This window comes from Pholcus phalangioides, unplaced genomic scaffold (assembly GCF_987345545.1).
Source record: "Pholcus phalangioides strain wild (caught in Gottingen) unplaced genomic scaffold, Ppha-v1.0 ptg000024l_1, whole genome shotgun sequence".
In the NCBI taxonomy this organism is placed as follows: Eukaryota; Metazoa; Arthropoda; class Arachnida; order Araneae; family Pholcidae; genus Pholcus; species Pholcus phalangioides.
Window position 1 is genome coordinate 4,394,601 of NW_028301616.1, and position 21,427 is coordinate 4,416,027.

General features: G+C 35.5%; 1 protein-coding gene across 1 annotated transcript; it reads left to right on the forward strand.

Moving 5' to 3' along the window:
* The first annotated feature begins 1,929 nt into the window (after nt 1-1,929).
* Nucleotides 1,930-21,103, forward strand: LOC149068601 (tRNA (guanine(10)-N(2))-methyltransferase TRMT11). Its single transcript, XM_089251126.1, has 13 exons — nt 1,930-2,085; nt 2,257-2,325; nt 4,966-5,036; nt 9,311-9,392; nt 10,079-10,171; nt 10,642-10,776; nt 12,350-12,506; nt 13,399-13,479; nt 15,618-15,782; nt 17,301-17,370; nt 17,909-18,040; nt 20,629-20,746; nt 20,908-21,103. The coding sequence occupies exons 1-13, from the start codon at nt 2,011-2,013 to the stop codon at nt 21,016-21,018; spliced, it is 1,359 nt and encodes a 452-aa protein (XP_089107252.1). The 5' UTR covers nt 1,930-2,010; the 3' UTR covers nt 21,019-21,103.
* Nucleotides 21,104-21,427: the final 324 nt, after the last annotated feature.

Here is a 21,427-nt window from a genome sequence, read left to right on the forward strand (position 1 = left end):
TCTCAAAAAAGTATCGTATCCGGAGATGTGTAAGAAAGATTCATCCCCATCGTTTGCCCAAGATTCTGTAATGGCTATAAGATCCAAGTCCTCCACAACTATCATAGTTTCTAAAAAATCTTTCTTGTTACCCAAGCTCCTGGCATTTATTAACAAACATTTTAATTTGCCCGGTGGTTTCTTGTCAATCGAGAAGCCATCCAAGTCAGAGGTGGGTAATTCCCCGTCAGTACTGTTGTGATTATCAATAACTAACCCGCATCCCCATGTGTTATGTTTTATTATTGAGTTTGTGTTATGTCTATTATATACTTTATGTTTATAATTATTTCCTGTCGACTAAACAAACTTGTTACTTACGGACGTTTTCGGTGCCGATGTGTCACGAACTGTTTTAGGAAGAAAGGGAAACTAGTTTCCGAACTTGCCGCTTGGAACGCCGATGTCGATGGGGGCGCATGTGCGTTACTCCTCATTTGCATGCTTAGTGATTTGGGAGCTATATATAATCACGTCCGTGCAAAGCCGCTTGCAGCTCTTAATGCAGCTTTGCGTCCGTGCTTCAAATCGGCCTTCAGTCTCATAGCGCTAGAATCGCTAATCATCTGAACAACTCGGCTGGTCCGATGTTCCCGTCACGCAAGTTCCCGTCAGTTGCTCTCCAAGAATGCCGTTCAGGGATGTCTGCTGGTGTCCGTTCTCGATCTTAATGCCTTTGTAGATCTTGCCGACTGCGATCTGGCGTTTGGCTGGCATGGTCAATAGCAGTGATCTGATAGTTTCCTCGTATGACGCTGCAATCTGATGCTACCCTTTCGTCACGACGTCCACCATCGGACTCCACCGCTTGAACGCCGAAATCCGCGATCTAATGACGCCTCTTCGTCAACGCCCTGGGTTCGTCGAGATATCCGTTAACTGGACTCCATCACTTGATCGCTGAATACCTTGTGTGGTTCTACCGGTGTTCGTGATATAATATCGCCTCATCTACTACGCCCTGGGTTCGTCACGATATCCGTCATCTGACTTCTACTGCTTGATCGGTGATTCTGTCGACGTCCGTGATCCGATTCCGCCACCTCGTCGACGCCTTGGGTTCGTCGCCGAAGTCTGTGTGATTCTACTGACATCTGTGGTCGAGCATCGTTTCTTGAAGACTAGCTGAGTGTCACTTCTGCCATAGTCGTTTCACTATAAGTATACTTTGAGATTTTCCTACTAGTGAAGGGGTTGCCCTTGAATTGATGACTTAACTAATGTTTTAATTTGTAATAATAGAAATAAATAGTTGTTCGAAACTGTTTTGTTCATTGGCAGATAAAGACATACGTTGCACCAACTAAAGCGCTTGCCTCGTGTAAACGGGCCTTAAGGCTCGTTTACACGAGGCAAGCGCTTTAGTGTATTTTTAGTATTATTATTTTAGTGTATTATTTTTAGTATTTTTATTTTTTCAAGTTAAATGCTGTTCTATTTCCCCCCCCCCCTTTTACATGAAAATTACGTGAAATTTTCTGGTTTGAAATTGGCGCGTTTAAAATTTCAATCATTAAATTGGAATATGTGCTGTCACCTACAAGAAAGAAAAGACTTGAGAAACTCTAATCTTTCGTGTTATAATATGACGTTAGATGGCAGTGTCAACACTACTATATCTAAATTACACATAAATTATTTTTCACACAAACTGTTTCTTTCAGTATAAATGCATACATCACATTAGTATAAAAATTGTAATGTTTTTGTTTTATAAATACCACTAGATAAAATTCTACAAGAACCAGACCACGATCACCACCGAGCTGGAAGCAAATCTTAAATCTTCTTCACAGCTCAGTGCCAATCACAGACGACAAAAGTGGGCACCATTGCGAAGTCGGTAGTCTCTTTGAAGAAGACTGAATTTACCAAATCGCGATGGCAACGACTGACGAAGCCGGTCGTCAATGTAAATAAAAGGCATATCCAAAACAAATGTTTCCATCAGTTCGGGCGTGAAAAACAAACATGTCGAAGGCGATCAATTACGGGAAGAGCTTCTTGTTGTGGTATGCTCATGACCTCATAAATTTCAGAATCCTCGTAAGTTTTTCTTTAATTTAATTGAATTCATTTCGAATGATGTACACGCTCATTATTTCTCTAACGAAGTCTCAAATTATGTGTAATTTGTAACCACGCTTTAATACTTTCAATAATTTACATTTGTATTCAAAAATGAAATAAATTCAAGATCAATTCCTTGTGTTGCAGGAGCTTGATGCCATAACTCGCATGTTCAACATAAAATTTGAATGGTTGGAGCCTCCTTCCTTGTGCGATGTGAGTACCGTCGAATTTTTTAACAGTGTTAAAAATACCATGTTGAAGAAAAAAATCGCATGCACATGGAGAACGTATTGACGAATCATGTTCACATGAAATATGTGACTCGAATGACACTCGTAAGTAATGTGCATTAATGTGTGGTGTAGACACCATTGGAAAGTGCTAGAGGAATCATGAGATGTAGAAATGACACTAGGTGGACAGTGGTAGAGAAATTGGAGATGGAAATGGTAACAGAAGTGTGAGCAATTCTGGTTGTAGGATCCATATCAACAGTAGCGTTCATGGTGAAAACAAAGTTTAGTTTCCCTTCTGGGGGTGCCAAGAATTGCATGCAGAAGGGCTCTCATGGAGAACATGTTGACGAATCATGTTCACGTGAAATATGTTGACCTTGGGTTGCCACCATTGTGAAACCCGAAGCAAAACATAGGGAAAACTAAAAAGTTTTTTTTCCTGCTGTACACTTGTTTTTTTTTTCATTTTTTTTATCATCCTTTCTCTTTTGCAGTAGTAATACAGCCGGCATCCACATATGTTTAAAAACCATGGAATTCAATGGCAGTTTACTCTGGTACTAATCAGTTGTTAAGAAAATGATAAACAAAATACAAAATGAAATTTACCAATAAAATAAATTCAGTGGGGTTTGAGGTCGTTGCGTAGCCTCTGCCCATCAGAAGCAGTTTGTCACTGTAAAAACAATGGTGCTAAAATGCAATTGTGAGCACCAAGTAGAATGATGCGCAGCAGCAGCGCTGCGCAATGAAAGCGAAATGACACAAAGTGCAACAATGTTTCATTCAATCGCTAACATATCCGCATGCAAATATTCAAAAGAGGCAGAAAAGACAAAAACCTAGTAAAATTTCTGCAACTACAACCACAGGCCTAGATGTGATTTCGCTTTTATTTTGTTCTGGTGGTTCATAACAACTCGATGTAGAAATTAAAAATAAGAAATGCAGTTTCCTATACCGCAACACAAATGTATTGGAATATGTGTAACTGGGTTTAAGCGAGATAAAAAATTTATTTTCAAAAACGTGATGTGAAAGTGGCTACTTCTTTTTTCGTATTCTCAGATTTTCTTTCACATTTTACGAAAAATGCACCTGTAGAGCTTAAACCCTGATGGGTAAGTCAATAAATGATAGTCATTATTGTCATCTTCTCGCACCAGAACTGCATTCGAACTATGCATTCGAACTATGCATTCGAACTGGGCTATACGTTGTGGCTCCTAGGACATCGCCAACCTATGTCAGGAGCGTAGCTGCAAGCGGTTGACATTGATCTGTGCCAGTTCAGGGGTTTGAATTGGTTTTATATTGGATTATTTGTGAGAGCTGCAGATGAATGTTGACTGAGAAATGAGAGCCATGGGAAAAAATATTTGAGAACCACTGGGTGAGATTTATATGTATAAGTGGTTGTTTGACGACAGAAGGAAATCAAGTCAGTAACATTAGAATCATGAGTAATATTATCATTTGGGTGTTGTCACCACTATCGCAATGTAATGAAACTAACCAATACAAATACAACGCCACAACAGGCAAAATGCCCAACGAGGTGGCAGCGAAAAAGATGCCCATAAAAATATGGATGTCATATATTTCATAGCATGGGAAAAAATTCATTTATAGTCATCTGGAATTTGGTTTATGTTATCAGTTTTTTTCCATCGAAAGTTTTTTTTTTTATTTTCACTTATTTTCAATCCAACTTTGAACCGGACTCATTTCGTCCCTATAAGCTATCATTATCAACCTGCAGTTTACGTAGTTCAAAAGGCTTCCTTATTGACAAAAATTTCGCTACAGAGTTCACACTGTCCTGATTGAAAGGTAATGACCACTATGATTCCATGTACATGTGTGTAATGCTGCTTTTGCAATAGCTTTCCAATAGTGAAGGAATGTGTGAAGTTAAAAAAAAGTCATTTTGGTCAGTTTATTGTCAGCTTCTTTCAATTAACCACATTCGCAGTTCCTCTACCAGAACACTTTCATACGGATCTATAGAGCATATCATACATTATAAAAAGTATCGTAATTAATGATATGCTCCATTCTAACTCCTCACAATCTCTGAATCAGAAATCTCCTGTTTTAGACAATAGTTAGGTGGGGGAAACGGCATGATTCAATATCTGGAAACTTTTATGCAAAGCACTTTTGCACACTTTTATGCTTAAAACTGAGTTGTCCCATTTCCATATTCCATTCGACCAAAGAAGACATATGGTCATCACGCTTACAACCACACTTTTTTTCGCAGCGAATCACATTTTTTTCAAGTATAGTTATTGTTATCAGAAACCCAGAGTCTTTATGTGATCACATAAAGTGGTGTATACTGTAATTAGTTTTGATGATACTGTGTTGTCTTTAGGTGGATGCATATTCTATTATCCAGAAATTTTGATTTTTCTGATGTAGGCTATTTCACCTGCGTTGGATAATCGAGATTTTACTGTGTTTCACTACTGCACTAACCACTTATAATATTACAGCAACATGTGACAATCTGCTGACGAAACATTTTCACTGATTTTTAGTTGATGTCTTTTTTGTCCCTAACATTTTGGTCTTTATAATTAACGATACTGTGTATATATTTTATTTTCAGCCCTACCTCATGATAAACCTGAATTCAGCTGTAGATATTGAAAGGATTATGTCACGCACCGTGTTAATCAGGTAAACATACATATTAAATTGAACATTACTAATATAAATAGTAAATTTAAACACATGCTTTTAAACTTCGCATATAATGATTCAATTTTTTCCTTCACAAAATTTATGTACATCCAATATCACAAAGTTTGAATTTTTTCAGTAAATGTTAAATTTCTTAACTTGAAGTTGTTCAATTTTTCAGCTGCCTAGCAATTTCAGATAAAATAATAATAATAATGGGCATAAAAGTTGGCTTTTTTGTCTGAGCAAAGTCTTCAATAATATTTCAAGTTTAGGGAAGAATAAAAATATCCCCTCCACCTATCATTGGGGATCTGCAAGTTCTAAAATAATGCAAAACTAAAAAATCTGAACGATAGTCTGATATGAGGTCTGTTATAAAAGTATCGGACCATAATTTTTTTTACACGAACCAATGAAGCCTGACAGGCATGTTTTGGTGTATGTGTGTAGACAATCCTAGTGTGTATGCTTGAATTTTCTCCTACCTGCAGAAGTTGCAGGCAAACTACCAATGAATGAGGAAGAAGTGAGTGGCATCACATTTTCATTTTTGTCAAAATGTCAACAAAAACTTGAACAATGCAACCACTAATCGTGATGGAGCTGCCAATTGCAATGTAGAACCTCTTGGGGTAGTACTCCTTGTGGTGGGTGCATACTCGTGAGTCGAAGAAAACTGTCAGCATGATTTTCATAATTGCATCTCCTGAATCCCAAATTGTCAGTCAAAATGGAATAAATGGATCAAACTATAATGCTCGCCTCGTCTGCAAGTTCAGTGATCATGATTTGATGATTTCTCTTGGTCAGTGACAAATTCCTCCGAAGTAGAATGTGCCGAAATCTGCAATGTACGTCTCAGATTTTAATAACAATTACTACTGCTACTGCAGAACAGTTTAAAAGAATTTTAAGAAAAAGTGCAAAAAAAACACTATTACATGTATGGGGATTTTTATGCTCACGCGACTGCACAACAGTGGGGGGGGGGGGGGTTGATTTTTGCCGCAGAACATTTCCAGTCAACCGAGGGCTTGTCACAAAGCAATGCAAAACATTGTTTTAGGAGGGATGATCTCATATCTGGGTGTTGAGGGGCCTACCAGAATAAGCTTCCTAAAAAAAGAAAAACTGATAGCAGATGTCTGCACTACACAGAAACAAACTTCACTTCAGGTTCACAATACGTACACGCACATTCCAACATGTACAAATACAAATACAACGCACACAACAGGCAAATTGCCCAACGAGGTGGCTGACTTAAGAACATCATGGATCTCCGAGCTATTTTTTGGAGGCCCTACCTACTACTACACCACACATGCACCCCGTCCACAGCCCCCCCCCCCGCGGAACCCCCCAACAAATCGGTACATGCGGGAATGTGCGTGTACGTGTAGGGAAACCTAACGTGAAGTTTTGTTGTTTCTCTGTAATGCTTGTTATGTGTAGTGCTGCCATCTGCCACCGTTTTTCTAACTATGAGTGAAGTGTTATGATTGGAGGATTTATTGTTGTAGGACTGTTGCTCTCTGTGGCGAGACTTTTTAACGGGGAGATCGGCTCGCATATGCGCCTTGAAGTTGGGAACCACAGAAAACCAACTTCAGCCGACCACCACTGTGGGGTTCGAACCCGGATCCTCGCATCGCGAGTCCATCACTATAACCACTCGACCACCACAGCGGCACCAATAGTTAGAAATTCTACAGAGGAATGTGGTCAAGGTGCATGTGTGGTTTTTCTAGAGTGCTTCACTCTATTGATGTGGGATCATTATTTGAACTTCACATGTAATGAATCAATTTTTTCCTTCACCAAATTTATGTACATCTAATATCACAAAGTTTGAATTTTTTCAGTAAGGGGCTATTCAAGTATTACATAAGCAAATTTTTAGCCATTTTTGACCCCTCCCCCCCCCCCCCCTTGTCAGCAAAATTTCTTCATCATCTCTTCCCCTCTGAATCCTAACTCATATTTTCATAAAGGGTGGTTGATGATGTAAGCATTATCCAAACCCCCCTTCCCCCCCCTTTTCATCGAAAGTCAGCAAATCGGACCCCCCCCCCATCGATGATGACGTAATACTTGAACGGCCCCTAAATGTTAATTTTCTTAACTCGAAGCTTGTTCAACCCTTCAGCTGCTTAGCAATTTCGGATAAAATAAAAATAACAATGGGCATGGAAGTTAGCCTTTAGTTTGGAAGTTTAGGGAAGAATAAAAATATCCCCTCCACCTATCATTGGTGAACTGCAAGTTCTAAAATAATGCAAAACTATAAAATCTGAACTATAGTCTGATATTAGGTCTGTTATGAAATTATCCACCATAATTTTTTGTGGGATCATCCATTGATGTGGGACCATCTTTTAAAGCGGTTGTATTACTACTCCTTTATCTGTGTGATGCCCATTTCTTCATTCCAGAAGATCTGATGTGAATCTTGTGAATTGTTTCCTGTCAGGAATCACCTAGCGTCACTCAAAATTTAATGCAGTAACATTGTTCAAGTTTTTCCTGCCATTTGTCAAAAAAAAAAATTAATTAAAATGCAATGGTGCTCACTTATACTTCCTCATTCAACAGCAATATACCAGCGACTGACTGCTTCTGCTGGCAGGAAAACATTCAGGCACATGCACTAGAACCATTTACTAATGTTCAGCACGTGCACTAAATCATGTATTCCTTTCATTGGTTTAAACAAACCTTGTACTTTCACCACATAGTATAATAGGAAGCCATGGTCTGGGGGAATAAGTGGGAAACAGAAGATTCCCCTTTTGGCAACTTTTCACTGTTTCACAACTTTCATTCTACTATATTTCATTCCATTTATTGGCACCTACCTATATATTCATGTATTAGCCGACCCCTAAAAATCAGCACATTTTAGAGGGGGAAAAATTCACATATTTTTATGTTGTCGCCAGTTTTGTCCATTATGTTACTGATATAACAATTCCTGAATTTTCTCCTGAACCTTCTGGCACACTAGGGCAATGTCAAGTTTTGTTGAGGCACCACTTTTTGTTGTTTCTTTATCTTTGGAACTAAGCACCATTCAGTCCATAAATTTCTCGAATAATGTTTGAAAGGCTTGTTCATGCTCACACATCAACCTTTTTAATCAAAGTCTGTAAAATTGATTTGAGTCCCCCCGGGTATGAAAGCCAATGGCGTTTTTATTATTTTTTTTGCTTTGGCATTAATATCATTGGTTCTGTGGGGTTTGAACATAGCTACAAAAACCACTCTACTAATTAGTGATGCCATGTAATTATTCCAATGACGTTGCAGATCTTTAAGCTAGCCATAGTGAGGCCATGTAGCTACATGATTTGGTAAGGGGGGTTGATATTTTCTCAAAAACAGCCATTTATAAGCTGACACCCTCCCCCCCCCCCCTCAAATTCAGGAACAAATTTTTCAACAACAAAAAAAACCTTGGTTTACAATCGAGTATATATGTACAGTATATATTGACCATGTGTACTGTTTTCTTTTTGTCACGATTTGGTGACTTATTGATTGATAATAATGATGGGTTCAAATTTGCAGTAATTGGTGAATGTCACTCTTTAGTGTCAATGAAATATGACCAGTTCTGTGTGTGCATACATCCCTAAAGCTGAATATGCCGAAATCTGCAATGTACGTCACAGAACAATCTGGAAGAATTTTAAGAAAAATGTAGAAAACCCTGTTATAGGAACTGCAGAACATTTCCAGTCAGCCGAGGGCTCGTTTGCAGAACAATGCAAGACGTTCTGCTTTAGGGGTATACATATTTTGGGATTTGAAAATCTTTCAACCTTATGAATGGAATTGCTCTTATTAATTTTTCTTTCATTATTTAGTGATATATAATTTTTTCATGGCAATTATGATGTCTTGTTGAAATGTGAATTTTTTTTTAAATAAGAAACTTTTCTTCGTAGAAATCAATCAATTGATAAGTAGAAAGTCAGTCATTCTCATACCTTCATTATAATACAGTGAAACTGTATAATGATATCATTTTGCCTAAATAACAATACTCAAGGGACTGGAGAAATACATCATTATAAAGGAGTTATTGTCGTAGATGGAATATAGTAACACTTTGAAAAGTGTATCAGGACCAGAGATTAGCATCATTGTATTAGTGATTATTGTTATCTAGGGTATTTGTTATATAGTATTTTCAGCCAACACTTCATACATTTTTGTCTATGCAGATATCATAATTCTCACCAAATAATGTTTCTAAATTTTAGGTCTGCCTATGAGTTGTGGGCTCATGGCTTCAATCGTAAATCTTTCCATAGTAGTTTGAAGGAAGTGCCTCAACATTTCATTGTAAGATACTTGGTTTTTATTCATTTTTTAAAATTCCTTTGTTAAACTAAACATTTTTAATGGTATCTTGTTGCATGATTCGACATTTTTCACACCGTGCACACATTGGGACTCTGGGTTTCTTATAATAATCAATTGATAACTATATCAAACAAAAAATCCAGTTGTGCAATGGCCCTTTGCCTGTTTAGACAACAGACTTATGGCTCAATTTGAATTGTCAATAAGGGTGCTTTCTGACCTCTTACATAGTCTTGCAGAAGGATAACAATATATTATAGGGAAAAAAAATGAGTCTGCTTCAACCTAAACTTGAAAGTACGCAAAAATAATTCTAAAAAATAATAAAAAGAAATTAATGACATATACTTAAGTCCTGACAACTATAAACAAATTTTTTCTCATGTTGTGATGTTGGTCTGTTACTTGGCAAAAACAATAAAAACACCAAAATTAGCGTTACTCGTGTTTATAATAAGCTGTGTCTACTTAAATAGTTATATAATTTGTATATAAAGAGTAATTATAGAAGAATTGAATAGCAGTAATTGACACTTTTTTATGTTAAACATTTTAAATTTTGTTATTCTTTATTAGGATTAATTCTCTATCGCCCTATTCTTCATGCTAATGTGTGTGTGTGTATGTTATATTTATCTATTTCCCCCCCATTTTTTTTATTTCAGGGTCCATTTTGTCATCCTGAATCATCTTTCAAAATTGATGTGGAGGGGTTTGGCAAGAAGATACCAACCAGCAGCAAAGTTGAAAAGATTGATGTAAGGTTTTTCATTTGTAGCTGCAAAAGAATCTTTGAATTTGCAAGGATTGGATTTTTTCACGTTCATTCTAATCATCATATCTGTATGAATTTAATGTGAGTTGATGCCGAAGATTTGCTGAGGGTACGATGGAGTTTATCATTTGTCATTGCTTTTGGCATTAACCCCACTGATGATTTTAATCTCCAATTAAATAATTAAAATCCATAATTAAATAAAACTCCACTTTAAATTTAAGCTTAGCAAAAATTGGCCAAATTTTGTGATTGATCAAAAATCATGTACAATTCCTGCATGCACACACGTGCACTCTCCATTGATTCACTTATTGTAAGCAGTGATATTTTAAGAACGTGAGTATAGAGATTTGATGCATAAAAATATAAAATTCTCTGGGTTTGTGTTTATGTAAGAGTTTTTGCTCGATCAACATGTAAAGAATAACTTTTATTTTCCTCTGTTTCTAGGAACTAGTTTTTCTGAATTTTGAGGGACCAGTTAAGTTAAGAAATCCAGACCACATCTTCATCTTGATGGAATATTATGGGACCGACCGGAACAATGTGCCAGAGAACCCATACAGGCTCTTCTTTGGCCGGTGGGTTAGTACTTAATATAATCGAATCATATCTGAAACAATTGTGAAGAAAATTTAGTCTATTGTATGTATGATTAGAGTTTCTTCCCTGTAGAGATTCCTTAAAAGAGAAGGCAGGCTTTCTTGTCTGGATTTTATAAGAGTATTCAAACTTTTTGGGCTTTTATGTCGTGTTTGAGGCTTATTATTAGCAGTTATTTGGAAGAGATCAGATTATTTGGGACGATCAGGAGAGCTATCCACCTCAGGAGATCCAATGCAAAATCCCAGGATGTTCTAGACAAGCTGGTTCAATCATTACACTTCACTCATGGTTCAAAAAATAGATGGCAGCACTATAATAAGCATTACATGGAAAAAAACTTCATGCTAGCCTCACAACACACATATACAAACACACTTTCCAACATGTACCAATTCGTTAGAAGTTCGGCAGAAGAATATGGATGAGGTGCATGTCTGGTTTAGCAGTAGTAGCTTATTGTACGTACATGAAAAATGTCACTGACTGAATCTGTTTCATTCTTTGGAAACAATGTCTCCACCATCTTCAAAACCACTCAAATAATATGCACCCTTCTTTGATCAGTTAAAAATCCTCGAGACCCATTCTCATCAGTGCAGTTTACAGGATTCCTTGTTCATATGGATCTGTCTACATCTGCACCACTTTGTGCTATATAAAAACTCACATCTTTGAACATTAGTGCCATTGTCACCTGGGATAAACAAAAATATCTGCTGCCACTGAACATTCCTTCCTTAGAGACCATGACATCCACTTCCATGACATTGATACCCTCTCTTCTGAAATACATTTCTACTCCCAGCTGAACCGCGAAGCAATAGGGATTAATAAACGTAAAGGAAATTCTGACAGGAAGGAAGGACTACATTTGAGTAGAACAGTAAATCATGGAAGCCACACAGCAATACAGAAAACCAATATCAACATGGTTAAAAGTATATATATAAACGCTCTCAAATTTTGATCTTTCATTCAAATTTGAAACCTCCAATCCCCACCCAGTCAGAAGCTGTCAAGTCACACCAGTATCAATATGTCACTTGTTCCACGTCACAACAAGGATACAGATTCCTCTGCATCTCCAGCCAAAGCACCAGGATCTCAGTCTTCCGAGGAGGTTGTTTCGCCTTCCTGCTTGCAGTTATTTCAACTATTATGTCCAAAACAGTGCATGAAATGCCTGCTGATAAAAAACTTCATACATAGCATAACAGCCCGAAAAGTTTGAATACTGTTATGATTAGACTATTTTTTGTGTAGATTTTCTGTTGCTCACTGTCCCTTCTCCCCTCTCTTTTGCTTTATAACAGCCATATTCATAGAGTTTAAACTACAGTTGCAGGTTAAAGGATTAGAGATTGACACGGATTGGTTAAAATCATGAATTTAACAGATTTGTGTCAATTTTAAATTCTTTCACCTGTGTACTTTAAACTCTGTCGATGAATGGGCAGTTAGTCTGATAAAATCAAGTTTAAAAATATGAAAGATTTCACTTGAAAGGAAAGTTTAACTGTGGTGATACATTTGATTTTGTTTCTTCTTGAAGATTGCTGATGGCCAAAGACACGTCAGTCATAAAATCACCTTAAAGACTCGCAAGTTCATTGGCAACACCAGTATGGATCCACTATTATCACTGGTGATGGCAAATCTGGCTCAAGTGCAAAGCGGAGATCTAGTGTTAGATCCATTTGTTGGCTCAGGTGAGAGAATATTTATTTTTTCAGCAATAAAAGTGCAAACTGGCATATGCAAGGGAGCCCCATTCCCAAGCCAAAATTTTAGTGGTTTTTGTGCAGGGAAAAACCCTTCAGAAGAAAAAAAATTAATGAAATTTCCCCATTGAGAAAAACCTACTCATACCTATGAAAGGCTGATATCCACATGTTACCAAGCTTTACTTGCTAGGTAATCTAAGTTAGAAGCAGAAAATATTTGCTAAAACTACTAAATTAATTCAAATGAAAAAAGTCATACATGAAAAAGCTCAAACACTTTTAAACTAGTTAAAGTCAGTAGTAGTATTAGACCAGGGGCTCTCAACCTGCTCTCTGTGCACTTTCCGGGGGTTCCATGGGCGATAAGATAAATTAGTAAATGTGATAAATAAGAAAAAGAGGCCTACTGAGCTCCACCATAAAAATTATAGACTAAAAAAGGGCTCTGCAACTAAAAGAGCTATCTGTTAGACAATACTGTGTATCGTATTTGTCTTTGTGAGTAAAATTGCTTTTGCTCTACATACAATGTACTGCAGTGCCATGCTAATTGATTGTTGTATGAGAAATAACATTTTATAGAAATATGGAAACAAATTATAAATAAGGTTGTTGTAGGGATGTGGAAACAAATTGATCGGCCATTCATTATTTTATGGGAGAAATTTTTCTTCATAGTGTGCAATTTCAAAAGTACAAGTTTTTCATGTTAATCATTTACTTTCAGGAATCCTGTAGTCAAGATATGAAGTAATGCTTCTAATTGGATCTGCATTTTCCTTTTTCATTTATTTCATCAATTTTTATTTCAGAGTTTTTATATTTTATGTAAAAATTATTAAAAATATATTTATAATCTGTAGTGATTTTAATGCAGGTAGCATATTGATTGCAGCTGGTCATTTCGGTGGATATGTTCTTGGCACTGATATCGACTACCTCATGTTACACGGCAAAGGTTAGTCATTGTTATAATGTCTTTTGAAAGAATCTTTGTGTTCATATGAAATACGCTTTGAAATGATAATTATTCACAAATTTTCTTGTTATTGAATATAGTAGAAGGTACAAATTTCATTTGATAAATGACTTGTCAGCAAAACCACTTTCTGTACATCTTTGCATGTCAGTGCACAAAATCACTACATTAAGTATGCTCTATTATGTCATTTGATCATATATATATATATATATATAGTGTCACAGTAGATGGCAGTGTGACATGCTCCTACCTCATATATCACTGCATCTTGACTAACTGTGATATGTATACAGGAGTGTACCCAAAAGTAACCACAATTTCTTTTTTTTACAATTTGTTTTGTTAAATTTTTTTACAAAAATTCTTCAATTCCGTTCAGAGTTAGAGCTAATACACTTATCCAGTCTTTTCTTCTAATGTTCAAAACAGTTTTTTTTAATTCATCTGTAGTGATGTCAGACATGCCCTTCCATTGTTTTTGTTTTCACCTCATCCATGTTGGCAAAAGGGCAATGCCTTTCAGGCCCTTCTTCATTTGTGAGAATAAAAAAATATTCACACAGAGCTTAATCTGAAGAATTGATCATTTGGGGCATGGGAATAATACTGTTTCTTGTTAAAAATAGACCCACTGTTAGGGTTGTGTGAAACAGAGCAATATCCTGATGGGAAAAACTAGTCTTCCACCTCTCACAAATCAGGACTTTTCTGTGGGCAATCTTCTGAACACCTCCAAGTAGAATGCCTGGTTAACAGTCTAAACTTGAGGAAAATAATTCTTACTACCCCCCTCTCACATTGAGAAAATTAGCTCTTGAGCGAAACCTTCCCAAGTTAGGATGCTTGGCGCATTGACTCAAGAGGAGTGGCTTTATACTTACGTATGCATACTAAGGATACTCTGCTTACCATAAGGAGATTCTGGTTATTTTTGGGTAGGACCCCCCCCCCCCCCCCCCATATCACATACAGTCACCTACCTTGGCCCTGCACATCCGTCAGAAAAAATAACATGCAATTCAAATCTTATATTAATTCTGGGACACTTCTCATGCATAGGGTTTTTACTTATACAAATACAATGCCACAACAGGCAAAATGCCTAACGAGGTGGCTCAGAAAAAGATGCCCATAACAAATATGGATGTCATATATTTCAAAAATGCAGCAACCCAATTAAAAACACAATCACAAAAATTATAAACAATATATACACATGATACAATGTCCATAAAAAATATTATGGTTATCTTGTTCTAAGTATGGATAGCTTCTCGATTTACCCCAACATGTTTATCGTATTTCTTTTTAAACATGTCAATTGTGTTAAAATTTACTACCTCCAGAGGTAAGCTATTGCATTTATTAACAACCCAATTACAGAAAAATTCCCTGTGACACCATAACCTCGCATTGTCCCTTACCAATCGATACTGGTGTCCTTAACGTGAATACATCTTTTAAATCATCTTTTAGACTAAACTGGGTGTGAAATTTTGGCATAGCGAAACGCAAAACAAAAATATTTTAAATGCTTATATCTCAGAAAGTGTATGAAACACACACAAAACTTTTTGATGTGTATGAGCAGATCTAATTAAACACAACAGTATCTTGCTGATGTTGATGTCTTCTGGTTTGAGTACCAGATGCCTGGTACATTTCCGTGGTGAAATTGTTTTATGCTATATCTCAGGAAGTGTGAAATGCAGTTACGTGCCAATGGTTCCAAGAAATAAATCTTACTGAGACAAATTTTTATCAATATTTCTCTGATGTTGATAGATCTTCTCTCTCTGGTTTGGGTTCCAAGTGGTGTACACTTTTGTAACAAAATTAATTTACTCTATATCTCAGAAGGTGTGTACAAAATGTAGGTAGATGTCACAATACCCTATTTATATTAGGTCTTCATATGAGATTTAAGAGACATATTCACGGCTGTGTCAAAGTCACAACCTTTACCCTTTTGTTTTCCTAAATACCATAATATACAATAATGTTTTGTTTTTTTTATCTTCATATGTGAATTTTGGTGTAAAAGTTTAATCACCTGAATGTTCTAACAAGAAAACTTGCATTTGCGTATCAACTTTCTTTTCCAATACACTCAGCAAAGCCAACAAGGTGCAATGAGAAGAAGAGACAGCCAGATGAGAACGTTTTGGCTAACTTCAAGCAATATTCCATGGATTCGCACTATCTTGATGTTTTAGTTGCAGATGCGTCGATTCCAGTGTGGAGGAGTCCGTCCTTATTCGATGCAATAATAACTGATCGTAAGTTTGATTCATTTACTACTCTGTATGCTATGTATACAGTTAAATCTTGCTACCTCGAATGTGCAGCAGTTAGCCAAAAAACTTCAAAATCATTAGTTTGACTTGTTAAAAATTCCTATTTCAGAGAAGTGAAAAAAGATATTCAAAAATAAACAGTGTTATTTAGGAATATCGTGTTAATAAAAAATATCAAACTGCAGGACATGAAGAAATTGGTAATGACAAATTAGTCTAATGCTTAATTATTGAATAAGAATTGTAGTAATTAATGAATAACTTCATTGTAGTGAGTTTTCCCTATATTTCAAATGAAATGTTTCAATTTTCACTTCAACATTTTTAAAAAAAGATCTATGCACAATCAAGATTTGTTCTGCCGTTTGAGCATTGCATTTAATCTCAACTAAGCTGAAAGGCAATATTGACGTGACCAAATCAGTTGACATTAAAAAAAGAAACTATTTAAACACATGGATGTACACATTATGAATATAGGTGTATATACAATATTTGTGTGTATAAATTAAACTTATAAAGAGAAAGCAAAATTGTGTTTTCTATAAACAAAAAATGTAGTGATTTTTTTTATTTCCTCTCATTTCATTCATGTTTGAAGAAAGTCTTGCACGAATGATGTAGTTGTTTTGTTTTTTTATCTTTGATGCAATATTCGAAGGGATGCTTTGCTTTTTAAACAACAAATTTTTCTGATGGATTTGACTTTATTCAAATTTCAATAATAATTTGTACCTTTTGCAGTGAAACCTTGATATAATGATACTCGGCAGACCAAGAAAAGATATCAGTGTACAGGGGTTATCCTTATATTGAGAGGTAGCAATATCAATATTATTGTTATTAAACACCCTCGAAAGAACAAATATTTATGAGGAATTTACAGATATATCAAAGGTTTTTTGAGTGAAATATAAATAATATTGCTGTAGTGGTTTTGAAATTTATCAAAAAATATTGTTATAGACAGGTTTATCGCAGTAAAGGATATTCTTGTATCGAGAGAAGTATAGCATCAGGCTATAGGCAATTCCAAACAAGATTTGAAAAAAATATATTGTTGTAGAGGAATTGCATAAGCATTACATCAAGTATCATTGTAACAAGTTTTCACTGTATTTCAAGTACAAAAGTTTCAACTTTCACTTCAACATTTTTGAAAACGGTCTATGCACAATCAAGATTTGTTCTGAAGTTTGAACACTGCATTTCATCTCAACTAAGCTGAAAGGCAATATTGATATGACCAAGTCAATTGTCATGGGACAGTTTATCTAGAACTAGAGAAGGAAAGGGAGGAGGAGGGAAGAAGCAAGTGTTAAGGAAAAATTTTAACATTAAAATACTAAGGAAGGTTCTGGAGTAGAGTGGAAGAAACTTCAACTTAAGCAGATATACTCAAGTTATCAGAGTTAAACTTGTCATGAATTAACTGCATAAGGTTTTTATTGAATACATAATTTCTTGGCCACAACATTCCTGTGATTTTTTTTCTTTCAGCGCCATATGGTATACGAGAGCCAACTGAAAGGATAGGAACTGAGAAAGACTATAAAATACCAGAAGATTTGTAAGTTTTCTTGATTTTACTTTTTAAAGGTAAGACTCCAATTTGTGCATTTTGTTCTCAAGGCCGAAACATGTCTTATCAGGATTTCAGGGCAGACTTTTTCATGGGGAAAAAGCCCTTGAAAAGGTTAAGCTCAGAAAAAGCAGGAGTTTGTTTCATCCCCCATTCTTCTCTTAATTTGAAATATGCAAAATAAATGTACGTTTTTTGTGGGATCCTTGTGACCCCAGCCTAGTTACAGGTCTGTTTGGTCTTATTTTGTTAACTAGCTTTTTCTGCACTACGTAGGTTACTACAATAGACTTTTCATTTGATGCTTAAAAAGTTGATGATTCATTATAAAATAATAAAGAGAGGTAGTAATTATATGTAAAATGGTTCTCAGGTTTTTTATGGAAGGCAATCTTTAGTTTCAGTCATAATTTCTTTATGTTTGTGTATTTTTCACGTTTAATCATCCATGACAAATGAGTATGTATGGCAACTTATTTTCTGCTGCATGTCATTGAGGTTTACTTCAATTTTTTTTTCTTTTCAGAGTTGCAAATCACATACCATCAAAAGTTACGTATACCCTGCATAACATCATCAAGGATCTTCTGAATTTCAGCTCTCGTTATCTGAAACTAAATGGTCGTCTAGTATTTTGGATGCCATCATTCAAAGAAGAGTAAGTTTTACCAACCACTTTGCAGAACAGTAAAACCTGCCTTAATGGTCACCCTTTTATAGTCATATAATTTCCTGAGAAACCCCCTATTTAAATAATGCCTTTTGAACCACTGCTTAATTATTCTGCTCAGTTACGGTCACAGACATTATTTTCATCATTTATTCCATTAGGTTAGAACCCCCTAAACAGACACATTTTTTTTCATACACAAATATTCCTCATATAAATTTTTCGTAATGAAACTACAGCTTATACAGCTGCAAGAGTTGATTTCTTTGCTTTTGCTGCTCATTGAAACCCACAGCCTATTCAATAACTTTTTTTTCTGATTTTGAGGGATTTTACCAAATTTTCATGAACAGTTTTGTATGTTCTCATTTTCATTGTGGTTAAAAATTTGTTTTTTACTGCAGAATGATGACTAATTTTTTTTTTTATTTCTTTAAATGTTGAAATAAACGTACGAAATGAAATTTAATTTAAACCATAGGTTTTCCCAAATTTTTGTTCCATCGTCTCCTTCTTTGGAAAATTTTTCTATTTTTCTCTCTCATCGCCCCCCCCCCCCAACTTAATTGAACCCATGAGATCCTATGTTAAATCCGTAGGTTCTATCGCCCCCCCCCCCTGGACCATTCCAGCATCCACCAGGGGAATGATATTGCCCACTTTGGGAAACATTGATTTAAACGATGGTGTTTTATCATACCGTGAACAAAAGTACTGCAGTACAACACAATCTCTAACTTATGTTACTAAAACTGTGTTTATTTCAAAATGAATTATTTCAAAGGCTTCAATAGGACCCCTCCTTTTCTATGGTCACCCCTCTTTTATGGTTGTGAATTTTTTTTAATTCCCCCATTGCATGCAAAAGACTATTTGTTTCCATGTGATTGAATCATTTGATTATTGTAATTGTCATGCAACTCATAAGCTCCTCCCAATTAAACATAATAATGTTTACATACAATGTTTCCCAAACTGCTGAAGTGCTTATCAATAATTTGTTATAAAATGAAAAGAGAGAGGAAATTATTTTCTTTCACATACAGAAAATTATATCTGTGACTCTATTTGCAGGTAAATTAATATTTTATTAATATTAATATTAATATTAATTAATATTAATATTTATACATAATTTGTAATTATATATTTTAACTGCAGTCATTACAAATAGATGCTGAACTTAGTATGCTTTTGATTTGTCAATCTATGATTTGTAATAATTTGGGAAAAAGTGGAAAATTCTTCTCTTGAGCATACAAAAAGGAGTTGTCATAACATCAAAAGTCTTGGCAGAAGCAGCTAGTGATTAAAGAATAATAAGTGGGTAATCTTCTCTAGATGCAAACTTGTTTATATATACATGTGCTGGAAAGATTGATTACTACAGTGTTTCTCAAAGTGTGCGTCACAGCTCCTAGGGATGTTGCAGTAAGCTGGAAATATTGATTTGTATACGTATTTATGCTTTGAAGTGGTTTTTTTATAAGTGAAAATATCTACTGAACTATTCTGGGGAGCCGCAGATGAACCATGAATTGAGCAAGGGAGCTGTGGGGCTCACAAAGTTTGAGAGCCATTGGATTACTGTGTTCTTTTAATTCTCAACTGGCCTGAACAGGATTGAAGGTAGTGTTATAGACCAGGGTAGTCTAACGTTTTGTGTTTTCTGAACCATATTGTAAAAAAAAATCAGTTTGGGCATGTAAAATCCACATTCAGAGAACGAGAACCCATTTAAGTCAAACGTACCAGCTGAATGAAATTATAGTCTTTTTTGGTTTTTTAGACACACTTGGAATTGACTTGAAACAGTATTGAAAGCATGTTTAGTATGCAAGTTATTGTGTTGTGTTCAGTTTCCATGCTTTGAGTTGGTCACCCGTTTTATAGACTATGGCAGTGGTTCTCAACCGGTGCTCCTCTGAGCCTTTAGGGCTGTGTGTGAACTCCCAGGGGTTCCACAGTCGCTCGAAGAAAATATTTAAAAAAACAATAAATTTTTGAAAGAAAAAAAAATATTTTTGACTAATAAAAATAAATCAATAACTTTGAAGTAAGACTTTTTACCAATAAGAGTGAAAATGTCTCAAGTGTAGGAGCATATTTTTTACAGTGGGAAGGGGGGGGGGGTTAAGCAGGAGACCAATTCAAGTAATTGATTATCAATAACATCAAATTGTGTAATGGGAGAGAAGCGGCTAAATTTGAATAGCCCGCAGATGCTGAAGCCATAAATTCACCCCTGCTCTCTCAAACAAGAAATTCAGTTCAAAGAATTGAACGTAATTTTTTGGGAAAGTAATTTTAACAATGTGCATGAAAATTTCAAGCTCGTATTTTGAAGGGTTTTTTTCTATATGAATTTTTGTATGATTTCTTCTGAAAAAAAAGAAAAAAGATTATGGATTAGAAGTTGTAATTTCCCATTTAAAAATTTTGATATCAACTGGAAAAACGTTGTACTTAGCATAAATCTGAAAATAAAAATCAGTAAGACACTCATTTACATTGTTATATTACTTGTTTTGTAACCGTCTTCATAGTATTGAGTACCTTTGGTTTTTCTTTGATAGTTTTGATCAAACTGAACTGCCTACACATCCGTGTTTATCTTTCATTGGTTATTGTGAACAGCCTCTCACCAATCATTCATCAAGGTACCTCATCACAATGGAGAAGATCAAAGAAAATGTAAGTTGTTTTTCCCTTTTCATCCCTCATAGAAGATTAATATGTCGTAGAAGTAATATGTACATATAAACTATGGTATGCTGTGTAGCTCATAAACGTAGTCAAATACTATTTTAATGACGTGCAAGCAATATCTCAAAGTGTTTGATCTTTCATCACAGGCGGATGATGAGAAAGCAATCGTACCTGAGACTGCATTATCATTCCGTGACAGATACTTCCAGACCCATAGGAAGAAATCTCTTCAAAAGTGCAATTTAGATAATAAATGATTTTATGCTGCTGTTTTTATTCAAAGGAAGTATTGTGTGTACATGAGCTCTATTTAAATTTTTATTAAATTCTTATTTTATAGGATTTATTAGTTGCAATTTATTTATTTGGACTATATATGCTCAACCCATGTCCCAGTGACCTCAAACATAATTTTATAAAAATGTACTAAGCAGCACATTTCCAGATCACTTAATTAAATTGCTGTGCAGTTTCACATCACTTAAGTGGCTCGCAGCACATTCCTTGATCACTTGAGTGACCTGCAAACCTGTTCCAAATAACTTGAGTGACCAGCGACATATTTACATATCACTAAAATGACCTGCAGCATAATTATGTCACTTAAGTGTTCCGCGACACGTTTTCAAACCAATGAAATTGCCTGATCTAAAAAGTAATTATGAT